The 12,765-nt window shown below is 36.6% G+C and overlaps 1 protein-coding gene across 5 annotated transcripts in view; it reads left to right on the top strand.

The window, feature by feature from the left end:
• Nucleotides 1-12,765, top strand: part of ATP8A1 (ATPase phospholipid transporting 8A1) — a 252,547-nt gene that overhangs the window by 106,990 nt on the left and 132,792 nt on the right. For all 5 annotated transcript variants that reach the window (XM_055246260.2, XM_055246258.2, XM_055246261.1 and 2 more), the window contains 3 exons: nt 621-703; nt 2,841-2,890; nt 7,589-7,658. In XM_055246260.2, the coding sequence (XP_055102235.1) occupies nt 621-703; nt 2,841-2,890; nt 7,589-7,658 (203 nt within the window). The remainder of the gene's footprint in view (nt 1-620; nt 704-2,840; nt 2,891-7,588; nt 7,659-12,765) is intronic.

Below are 12,765 nucleotides of genomic sequence, written 5' to 3'. Positions count from 1 at the left end.
GTTTTAAACTGCATTCTAAGCCAGCATCTGTGACTTATAGGATATACTAAATTCCTTAAAAGCATAAGAATTGTTGTCTCATATCATTAGGGTAGAAACTGTGTGATGTTTTCTTATGCCATACCCTACTCTAGCAATAAAAAGGTTTTATTTAACATGATGACATTCATAGACATTAAAATCATTAGTTCATTTAAAGCTTGTTTAAACTGAATCCTCAATTAGCAATATTAGTTTCTCTAGACTCAGCATTTTAGGAGGAAAAGGATAAAAGTTTAGAAGGCAATTTTCTCTGATTCCTTTTGAGAAAGTTTTCTAGCAAATACACTGGATGAAGGGGTACATTTAAATTAAGCTTCTTAGGAATTTATGACTAGCAGTGAGACTTGACATTTTGGAAACGTAACTCTGAGTTCTGTTTGTGTCTCCAACACTTAAGATTATTCTCCTTATTTCTTTGGAATTGTCATGTAGTTTTAAAATAAGTGGATTAATAACAGGAGCCAGAATAAAAAGAACTTTAATTAAACAGAAAATTATATTACCTTAATGTACTTCTCTTGTACTGAGAATATTTTTTTTCAATCATGTATTTGCTTTTACTTCTTTTTCTAAAACAGATGAGGGAGCATTGGTCAGAGCAGCCAAGCAATTGAATTTTGTTTTCACTGGAAGAACACCCGACTCGGTGATTATAGATTCAGTAAGTTACTTGCTTTTAAGGTTCTTTTTAATCCAAGTAATACATTTGCATAGCTTTAAAGATAAAGTAATACCAAAAGGCTCATAATAAAATAGAGGTTCCCCACTCCAGAAGCAACCACTGGGTGTTCTTTTAGCTATTTCTTTAGGCATTTATACATCTCATATTTTCAAAAAAAAAAAAAGATGATTATTAATACATGTTTTGACTCTTCAATTTTAACGTATCTTCTGATTCTGTTACATGAGGGTGTATCTCTTGAATCACCATCCTTTTAGTTTATCCTTCCTCATACTCTAAAATTATTATGATTTTATTCTAATTTTTAGTTAAATACTCAGGCCCAAGTTTTAAAGTGGGCAAAAGACTTGAGCAGACATTTCACAAGAGAAGCTATATGGATGACCAATAAGCATGTGAAAAAACACTGTTAGTTATTAGGGAGATACAATTAAGACCACAATGAGATAGCACTACATACCTACCCAAAGTGATTCTCCCGCCTCAGCATCCCAAAGCACTGGGATTACAAGCATGAACCACTGCACCTGGCCACTTTTTCTTTTATTTTCTAAAGACTAAAATTTAAAAATGGATAGCACCAAATGTTAATGAGTATGTGGAGCAAGTGGAACAATCATATACTGCTAGCAGATGTGTAAAGTGGTACAGTCCCTTTGGAAAACCTTACAGAGTTGTCTAATTGAGGTAAACTTACACCTGAGCCAGCAATTGTGCTCATAGTTATACAGCAGAAATGGAAGTTTCTGTTTCTAAAAAGACTTATAACAAAATGCTCCTATCAGCTTTATTCAGAGTAGCCAAAAACTAGAAACCAAACCAAATGCCCATCAATAGAAGAATGGATAAACAAATTGTGATATAGGCTCACAATGGAACATCTAAACAATAACAGAGAATGAGTTATTGATTCATCAACAGCATGGATGAAAAATGAATCAAAACATGAATCAAAAACATTATGCTGAGCAAAAAAAAAAAAAAGCCAGACACAAAGGAGTGCATCCTTTTTAATTTCATTTTTATGCAGCTCAAGATCAGGAAAAAGTGATTTATGGTGATAGAATTCAGAACAGTGGTTGCCTCAGGGCAGGGAAGAGATTGATTGAAAAAGGGCACAAGGGAAATTATAGGGTGGTGGAAATATTTTATATCTGGATTGGGGTGCTAACTACCAAACTATACAATTTTCATTTGACTCCATGTTAAAGGTCTGTGCATTTTATTATATATAAATTATGTCTCATTTAAAAATTATTATTTAGTTTCTGTGTAGTATTGCCTTCTATTTTACCTGTACAGTATTCATAGCTGAACATTGTATCTGGTAATTTTTTGTTTTTTTAAATTTTGTGTTTCCAACACCAATTATTTTTTTTTAGAGATGGGGTCTTGCTCTGTCACCCAGGCTGGAGTGCAGTAGTGCAGTCATAGCTAACCGTAGCCTTGAACCCCTGGGCTCAAGTGACCCTCCTGCCTCAGCCTCTAAAATAGCTGGGATTATAGATAGGCATGTGCCACCACACCTGATATTTTTTAAAATTTATTTTTAGTAGAGATGGGGTCTTGCTATATTGCCAAGGCTGGTCTTCAACTCCTGAGCTCCTTTGATTCTCCCACCTCAGCCTCCCAAAGCACTGGGATTACAGGCATGGCCACCGGACCTGGCCACTTTTTCCATCATTTTCTAAAGATAAATCTCTTACCTGTTTGTTTCATTGCTTCCCATTTTTTTTTTCCTATTATCTATATTAATTGTTCCCATACTTGCTAGTATACTTTTCTCAATACAATCACACCACATAATCTGTTCATTGGCAGTTCTTTCCTTACGACATCCCTTTTGAAGCCCTCCATTCTCTTGTCTGGGCAGGTTATATTCTAAGAACTCTTCAGTGACACTTTTTGGTTTTCCTTTTGGTTTTCTCCTGTTTTGGATTTTCTGTTTCCTGTAACTCAATTTACATAAAAGTTATTAAGCTCCCTTCCATATTTCAGTAGGGAAAATTTGTTTGTGTTGGCATTTTTTATAGTAAAACTTTATGACTAGGATTTACTTCCTAGAAGCTTAAGACTTTTTCAACTGTATGTAATTATATATTCCTTTTCTTCTTAGCTGGGGCAGGAAGAAAGATATGAATTGCTCAATGTCTTGGAGTTTACCAGGTAAAACATCTGCTCAGTGATTTGTATGGATAAGATAAATTTATATCCATTTTTATTTTTTCCCTTTTGAATAACTACAAAGTATGTTTTTTTTTTATTTAACTAAATTTGTTTAGACAAAATATTAAATCAAAATCTTTAGTACATTTTTGATTCTCATTATCTGTAGATAAATTACAAACCACTTTCTTCAGAGTATTGCAGTGCATGACTACTGGTAGCAGTTTTAAAGTCTTTTTGAAAGTTGATCTCATGGAAGTAGTGAGTAGACTGATAGATACCAGTGGCTGGGAAGGATGTGTGAGTGGGAGGGGAAGGGATAAAGAGAGGTTGGTTAATGGGTATGAACATACAGTTATGTTGAAGAAGTAAATTCTGATGTTTGATAATAAAGTAGGGTAACTATAGTTAACAATAATGTGTTGTATATTTCAAAATAGCTAGAAGAGAGGACTTAAAATGTTCCCAGACATACAAGTGATAAATAATCAAGATCTTGCAAATCCCAGACACCGCAATTTGATCATTATAAATTCTGTGCATCTAACAAAATATCACATATACCCCATAAATATGTACAAATACTATGTATCAATTTTAAAATTTAGAAAAAGAAATCTTTTTGAAATATAGCTGCCTGATTCACAAGCCCAGCATATATGGCCAGGCGTCTTACGGTTGGTGATCTGGAAACACAATTATGTTTAGAGGCATCAGATTTACGTGGGGTGGAGATGAGTCAGGATCAGGAAGCCAGCATTCTAATTGTATGCTCATTATATCTGATTGTCTTCAGGATTTGAAAAACCGTATTCTTGTCTCTGTTAAGTATAAGACCAGTTACTATCTGTTAGGAAAGGACAGAAAGCAAAGTGATTGTCCTACTTATTTTATTTCTTAAGGTCGAATAATAGATGCCTTCAGTTATAATCAATGATAAGTCTGTGAGTTTTCAGCCTCTTACTCCCAGATGACGATGTAACCTGCTTACCTGCATTCTTGAGGCAGAGAGGCCCTTGCTGCAGGGGTCTTTAAAGACTGCATGACCATTCACAGGACACTTCACAGAATTAAGGCCATGGGAAAGTAATGCTGTTGTTCAAGGAAATAAGTATCCATCATTTTTCTTGAACTTTCTTCTGCATAAGGCAAACTTGTACATTGCTTAGGAAAGGCATTTCTCTTTCTGTGCCAACTTTGGTTGCTGTCTTGATTGGGAATGACCACATGCCAGTGGTTAATAACAAAAATAATGTGGTCTGTCTGACTTATTATTTAAAGCTTTTTTTAACTTAGATACTCTGAAAAGTCCAAAGAAGATGAATACATTGAATAAACAGAATGGAGTATTTTCAAAGTGCACCCCTCGTCTCTTCCTTTTCATGTCAAAGTGATTGCTTTTCCCAAGCTTCTTTGTATTATAACTGTAGACTGTCATTAAGTAGTCTATCAGTTGCCATTTAGATATGTTTTTTAAACCACACTTAGAAAGCACTATGCTAGGTGATGAGTGCCATGAAGAAAAAAATAAAGCAGGGTTGGGAGTTTCCGTTCTTTCAGGATTCAGTGATGAAGGTGGGTTTAAGAATGAACATGAGAAAAGTGAATATGATGCTGTTAAAGTAGTCCCTATGAAGGACGTTAGTGGTTTAGACTAGGATGAAGGTAGTGAAAATACAAGGAAGTTAATAGAACCTGTGTACCTTGTAGAGGAATATCTGAGAGACTTTGTGAGGGATTGGCGGTAGAAGGCGAAATGAGGAAGGGGTGAGGGTCTCTGGCATGAACAACTGGGTAGATAGAGGTACCATTTACACAGATGGCAGAAGTGGGAATAGGAATAGATGTGGAGGTTGAAATGTTTGGAGTCTTAGGTTTTAGATGCCTGTGAGACATACAAACAGAGCTATCAGGTAAGCAGTTGAATACAAGGGCCTGAAACAAAAGAGAAATCTATGGCTGAAATAGCAATTTGGCAGTCAGTGGTTGGTAAGTGGTATTTGAAGTCATAAAACTGAATGGGATCTCCTGAAGAGAAGATATAAAATCAGGGGGAAATGGAAGGCTGATGATTAAGCCATGAGAGTAAGGGTTGATTAGAAAAAGAGGAATCAGCAAAAGAGACAACCTTGTTGTTAAAGATGTGGAGGACAGAGAGGGTCATAGCACAGAGCCAGAAGAGGGTTCAAGGAGAGAGTGGTCATCTGTGTCAGAGACTGCTGCAAGGTTAGGTAAGAAGTTCGAGAAGTATTTGTTGAATGTAGCTATTCATTGTAACGGTGAGGAGAGAAGAAAAAGGAAAAGACTGGGAATGAAGGGGGTAGATGAGTGAAGACACTGTATGTAGTGATGGTTTAGAGAAGGTGAAATGTGAAAGAGTTGAAAAGGGATGTGGCTTAATGGAGGAGTGGTTGCATCGGGTGAGTTTTGTAGGGATGAGAACAGAGTATGTTAAATGCTTATGAACAGGATCCTTACAGAAGGAGAAGAGGCAGATTCTGGGGAGAACAGCATAACCTTTGGACGGAGGTTACTGAGAAAGTGAGATGAGAGGAGGTTCACAGGCATGTAGAAGGAAGGCCTCTGAAAGGAAAATGTTTCTTCCATCATACCAGGAAAAAAGATGGAGGGGATGGTGCACACATAGATATGCAGGTTTTAATGGCAGAAAGAAAAGGGATTTCTTCCCACCCCCAAACCGAGACACAGTGTTGCTCTGTTACCCAGGCTGGAGTACAGTGGCTCGATCTCGGCTCACTGCAACCTCTGCCTCCCAGGTTCAAGCTATTCTCATGCCTCAGCCTCTTAAGTAGCTGGGATTGCAGGTGCACATCACCATGCCTGGCTAATCTTTGAATTTTTAGCAGAGATAGGGTTTCACCATGTTGACCAGGCTGGTCTCGAACTCCTGACCTCAAATGATCCCCCTGCCTCAGCCTCCCAAAGTGCTAGGATTACAGGTGTAAGCCACCATACCCAGGCAAAAAGGGATTTCTTATCTGAGGTTTTTATCAAGGTGAATTTTTGTCAAGGTTCTGTGGTAAAGAGGGAGCATGGGAGACTTGGAGAATGGAGAAGGTGTGCTGTAGCTCTGCACAGGGCAAGAGAGCAAGCTTGTTGGAATGTGCTGGGTTACTGGGTAGTAAGGAGCACCCAGTTGGTATTGTATATCATGTATTTGCTCATCTCTATGGCTGGGTAACTTTTCTTCAGCAACATCTACCTACTTTGATGTAACACAAAAGAGAGTTCTCATTCACCCAATACTTGGAAGTTTCACCAGGAAAAGAGAAGAGCAAGGACATTGATGAGTTTGGGACCACATTATCAAAGCTGCAGTAAAAGAGGCATGAATCAGGAAGGGCTAATGTAGAATGCATAGGTGTCGTTACAAAGGAGGCCCAATTAAATGTATTCCTGATGTACAGGGTAGAGATTGGGGTAGTAATACCAGGAGCATTATGGATGAAGAAAGAGGGAACTTAAATATTCCTCTTTTTTTTTTTTTTTTTTTTTTTTTTTTTTGAGACAGAGTCTCACCCTGTCACCCAGGCTGGAGTGCAGTGGCACAATCTCGGTTCACTGCAACCTCCACCTCCCGGGTTCAAGTGATTCTTCTGCCTCAGCCTCCTGAGTAGCTGGGATTACAGGCACGCAATACCATGCCTTGCTAATTTTTGTATTTTTAGTAGAGACAGGGTTTCACCATGTTGATCAGGCTGGTCTCGAACTCCTGACCTTGTGATCTGCCCACCTCAGCCTCCCAAAGTGCTGGAATTATAGGCATGAGCCACCATGCCAGGCCAGGAACTGAAATATTTCTAAATACCTCTGAAAGAAACTCCTGACTGTACACTATGATACCATAACTGACTGCTTCTGCATACTGAACTCATCTCAGTCTCTTAGCTGGTAAAACAAATAGATACAGACATTTGAGTAGTCCTCTTCTGCCGTCAGTTCTGAGGAGGATGCTTATACACTCATGGTCCAAATGAGAACTGTCCTTTGTAATGCTGTCGCAGTTTCTTCCATTCAGTGTTATTTGCGATCTCTTTTTACTAATGCATTGAAACATGTACATTTGACAGACAGTTCTTATTAAACTATGTCACCAACAGTATTAAAATGTTTGTGCTCATTAGCTTAATTTTGCTGCATAAATTAGGTTTTTATCATGATGCCAGTGGTTTGCTAGTCATCATTGAAAAACTATAGTTGTGAATGCTTAAGTTTTTTAAAGTACTAGTATTTGCCTTCATGTGTGATGGGGTGTCACTGATTATCGTTTCTATTTTTAATAACAATTGATTTGTATTGATATTTCTATTTTTGACAAAAACTATAACATAATTTATCCTTTAAGAAACCAACTCAGATACTTTTTCCAATCCGAAAACATTGAACTAGGACTTTACTCTGGTGGGTATGAGCTCTTGCAGATTTCTTAGGAATTATTTTGTCAACTATTCCACTAGAACAGTAGATGGTACCCTGGTGCCTTAAAAAGCATAATGTAACTTTTACAGGTGCCCAACTGTACACCCAGGGGATAGTTTGTGTATGTGGAAGGTTAGGGCTCATGATTTGGTCAGATTTATTTTTTTACCGTGAATATTAAAATATGTGAGGCATGACAAACACATAGATGCATATCCTTGGTATGATGACACATTATGCAAAACTTATTTCTTTCAGTGCTAGAAAAAGAATGTCAGTGATTGTTCGCACTCCATCTGGGAAGTTACGACTCTACTGCAAAGGAGCTGTAAGTTTTTATTTTTTACAGTTTTGATTTATGATGGTTTATAATGTATATGTTAGGCATTCTATGGAAATGTAACACAGATGTTTAACATGAAGTTGCTGACATCCACTTTTGTTGGTGTTTTATAGTAATAGTGTTCAGCCTCTTCTGGTGAAATGTGGAATTCCTTCTGGGTAAATTTGGTGCTTTGAAAAAGTTTGGCCTAGGTTATTTTTATAATTCAATTTTTGATACATAATATTTGAGGTTTATGCTATATAAACTGTTAGAAGACAGTTAAATACAGAAAATCTTTAAAAATTGTATTAAAATGTGATTCACTCTAGTTTGAATCTAATTTTTTAAAGAGCACAGAAATGGAAAATTAGATCACAGTTACTACCATAACTATGTCATGGGATTAGTTTGTCTTGCATTGTTTTAATTATAACAATTTCTGACTTGGCTTTGGTATATTGGCAGCTTATGTTGACAGAAATAGTAATATGTTATTCTAACTGAATTTTTCCAGTTAAATATATTCATACTCATGGGAAAATGAGAAATCTGACCAGGGCCCTTTTTTTTCATTGAGATGAGTCAGTATTTTCCTTCTGAACTGTTCCTTGCATTTACCTAGTTTATAACCTTCCCAACTTGGAACATTCCTATTTTGAATAGAATCAACAGCCTTTCTTTATCGCTTAGAAACTTGGAAACTGAACTTAAGAAGCTCAAGCCTATTATTTAAATTCATTTTGAGAATGTTAAATGCCTTGGTTTAAAGACAATGAAATGCAATTTTTGAATGCCTTGATTTTAAAGCATTTTGGTAGAATTATTTCATGATGTTTCATGAATTTAGTTTTAGAATTCCTTTGATTTTGTATTCTCATCGATTAAAACACCTAACATTTTTTCATTGTATGCATTCTACCATCACAGTTTGAACTGCATTTTGGAGATAGGAAGATAAGACCTAAGACTTGTCAGGAGCTTAGACTAGTCAGAGAAATATTAAATAAAAAGAAGATTGGGATACAATTTTAAAGTGTATTGTAAAGATCTTCCAAATCCCAAAAGTAATATTCAATGATAAGGGAATAAAGAGAGCATTTAACACATATACACCATGGAATACTGTGCAGCCATAAAAAAGGATGAGTTCATGTCCTTTGCAGGGACATGGATGAAGCTGGAAACCATCATTCTCAGCAAACTATCACAAGATCAGAAAACCAAACATCGCATGTTCTCACTCATAAGTAGGAGTTGAACAATGAGAACACATGGACACAGGAGGGGGAACATTACACACCCTTTGGGGGTGGGGGCCTGAGGGAGGGATAGCATTAGGAGAAATGCCTAATGTAAATGATGAGATGATGGGAGCAGCAAACCAACATGGCACATGTATACCTATGTAACAAACCTGCACATTGTGCGCAGGTACCCTAGAACTTAAAGTATAATAATAATTTTTTTTTAAAAAAGAGAGCCTTTAAGACCTCCCACTTTAAATGTTCGATAAATGTCCAGTTTGCAAAACCCAAATCACATCCTTCCTTGTATAGTTTGGAATCATCTTCTACCTAGAAACTTGTTTGAGGAGTTAAAGCTTTGAATAAAAGATAAAAAATGGTGGACTTCCATTTTTAATAATCATAGAATTAGCTTGCATATATTTTTGCTGTTCTGAAAAAAATTTTAATGTATTTTATATGGACTTTATTTTTAGAGCAGTTTTAAGTCCCCAGCAAAATTCAGCAGAAGATAAGGGTCCACATGTACGCCCTGCCATCACACATACACATAGCCTCCCCATTATCAACATCCCCCACCAGAGTGGTACATTTGTAACGATCCATGACCTACACTGACACATCATTGTCACCCAAACCCTAGACTGTTCACTCTTGGTATTGTAAATTCTATAGGTTTGGATAAATGTGTAGTGACATGTATCTACCATTATGGTATCATATACAGTATTTTCATTGCCCTACAAATCCCCTGTGCCCCGCCTAGTCATTTATCTCTTCCCCCAAGGCCTTGGCAACCACTGTTGCTTTTTACTGTCCCCACTGTTCCTTTTACTGCCTTTTCCAGAATGTCATATAGTTAGAATGATATGGTATATAGCCTTTCTGGACTGGCCTCTTTCACTTAGTAATATTCATTTAAGGTTCCTCCATGTCTTTTCATGGCTTGAGAGCTTGTTTCTTTTTAGCACTGAATAATCCATTGTCTGGATGTGCCACAGTTTATGCGTTCACCTACTGAAGGACACCTTGGTCTGTTTCCAATTTTGGCAATTATGTGAATAAAGCTACTGTAAACATGCATATGCGTGTTTTTGTGTAAACATAGGTTTTCATCTCATTTGGGTAAATACCAAGGAGAATAATTGCAAGATCTTACAGTAAGAGTAAGTTTCATTTTGTAAGAAACTGACAAACTGTCTTCCAAATGACTATACCATTTTGCATTCCTATTAGCAATTAATGAGAGCTTTTGTTGCTCCACATCTTCACCCACGTTTGAAGTTGTCAGTGTTTTGGATTTGGGCTGTTCTAATAGATGTGTACTCGTGTTTTATTGTTGGCTTAATTTCCAATTCCCTGAAATACGATGTTGAACATTTTTTCATATGCTCATTTAACATCTGTATGTCTTCTGTGATGAGGTATTTTCAGATCTTTTGCCCATTATTAAATTGGTTGTTCATTTTCTTTTAGTTAGTTTCTTTTTTTTTTTAATTTTATTTATTCATTTATTTATTTATTTTTAGAGACAGGGTCTCACTCTGTCACCCAGGCTGGAGGGCAGTGATGTGATCATAGCGCCCTATAACCTCAGTTTCCTGGGCTCAAGTGATCCTCCTGTCTCAGCCTTGTTTTTATTACTTGTACAAATTTATGGGGTACATGAGAAATTGTTACATGTGTATAATGCAGACTGATCAAGCCAGGATACTTAGAGTGTCCATCAACTTAGTACAATACATTTTTTGTGGAGTGTAGTCACCCTACTCTGCTGTCAAACATTGAATTGATTCCTTCTATCATACTGTATGTTTGTACTCTTTAACCCAGTCCTCTTTATCCTCCCTCCTTCCTTCCTCCTCCCTCCGTCTCACCCTTCCCTGTTGGTGTTTGTACTTTCTACCTCTATGGGATCATACTTTTTTTTTAGCTCTCACATGTAAGTGAGAATATGCAATGTTTGTCATTCTGTGCCTGGCATATTTCACTTGATAATAACCTCTAGTTTTATCTATGATGCTGCAAATGACATGATGTCATTATTCTTTATGGCTGAATAGTATACCATTGTGTGTATATACACCTGTTTTTTTTAATCTCTTGGTCTGTTGATGGACACTTAATTCCATATCTTTACTATTGTGAATAGTGCTGCAATAAACATGTGAGTGCAGGTATCCCTTTGATATATTGATTTTTTTTTCCTTTGGGTACATACCCAGTAGCAGGATTGCTGGATTGAATGGTAATTCTAGTTTCTTTGAGAACTCTCTATACTGTTTTCCATAGTGGCTGTACTAGTTTACATTCCCACCAACAGTATGTAAGAAGTCCTTTCTCTCCACATCCTCGCCTATATCAGTTATTTGTTGTCTTTTTGATAATAGCCATTCTGACTGGGGTAAGATACATCTCATTGTGGTTTTGATTTGCCTCTGATTGCTAGTGATGTTGAGCATTTTTTCATATACTTGTTGACCATTTGTATGTCGTCTTTTGAGAAATGCTTACTCATGTCCTTTGCTCACTTTTTAAGGGAATTATTTGCCTGTTGTTTCAGTTTCTTGTATATTCTGGCTATTAGTCCTTTTTAGGGTGAATAGTTTGCAGATACTTTCTTCTATTCAACAGATTCTCTTCACTCTGTTTATTGTTTCTTTTGCTGTGCTTTTTAGTTTAATGTAATCCCATTTGTGAATTTTTGTTTTTGTTGCCTGTGTTTTCAAGATCCTGGTCATAAATTTTTTGCCTAAACCAATGCCCAGGATAGTTTTCCCTAGGTTTTCTTCTAGTATTTTTATAAGTTTGAGTCTTATGTTTGTTTTTAATCCATTTTGATTTTTTTGTTTTCTTTGTATATGGCAAGAGATAAGGGTTCAGTTTCATTCTTATTTCGGATGGGTTTTTAGATTTCCCATCACCATTTATGGAAGAAGAAACATGACCTTTCTCTAGTGTAGGTTCTTATCAGCTTTGTCAAAGATCAGTTGGTTATAAATACGTGACTTTATTTCTGCGTTCTCTATTCTGTTTCATTGGTTTATGTGTCTGTTTTTATACCAATACCATGTGGTTTTGGTTACTATAGCCTTGTAATAAATGTTGAATGTAGGTAATGTGATGCCCCCAACTTTGTCCTTTTTGCTCAGGATTATTTTAGCTATTTGGGGTCTGTTTTGGTTCCATATGAATTTTAGGATTATTTTTTCAACTATGAAGAATGGCATTGGTATTTTGCTTGGCGGGGGGATATTTTATTTTATTTTTTAGTACAAGAATAAATTCTTCAGTGGTGATTTCAGAGATTTCCATGCAGCCATCACCCAAGCAGTGTACACAATACCCAATATGTAGTCTTTTATCCCTCACTCCCCTCTCACCCTTCCTCTCCCCCCAGGTCCCAAAGTACATTGTATCATTCTCATGTCTTTGCATCCTTATAGCTTAGCTGTTGCTTATGAGTGAGAACATATGATGTTTGGTTTCCCATTTCTGAGTTACTTCACTTAGAATAATCATCTCCAATTCCATCCGGGTTGTTGCGAGTGCCATTATTTCACTCTTTTTATGGCTGAGCAGTATTCCATCTTATACACATATACCACATTTTCTTTATCTACTTGTTGATTTATGGGCATCTGGGCTGGCTCCATATTTTTGCAATTGCAAATTGTGCTGTTATAAACGTGTGTGCAAGGATCTTTTTTGTATAATGACTTATTTTCCTCTGGGTAGATACCCAGGAGTGGGATTGCTGGATCAAATGATAGATCTACTTTTAGTTCTTTAAGGAATCTCCACACTGTTTTCCATAGTGGTTGTACTAGTTTACATTCCCACCAGCACTGTAAAAGTGTTCCCTT

The sequence above is a fragment of the Symphalangus syndactylus genome, chromosome 16 (assembly GCF_028878055.3).
Source record: "Symphalangus syndactylus isolate Jambi chromosome 16, NHGRI_mSymSyn1-v2.1_pri, whole genome shotgun sequence".
Classification (NCBI taxonomy): Eukaryota; Metazoa; Chordata; class Mammalia; order Primates; family Hylobatidae; genus Symphalangus; species Symphalangus syndactylus.
Note: the sequence above shows the minus strand (reverse complement) of the source record. Positions and strands in the feature narration are given on the sequence as shown.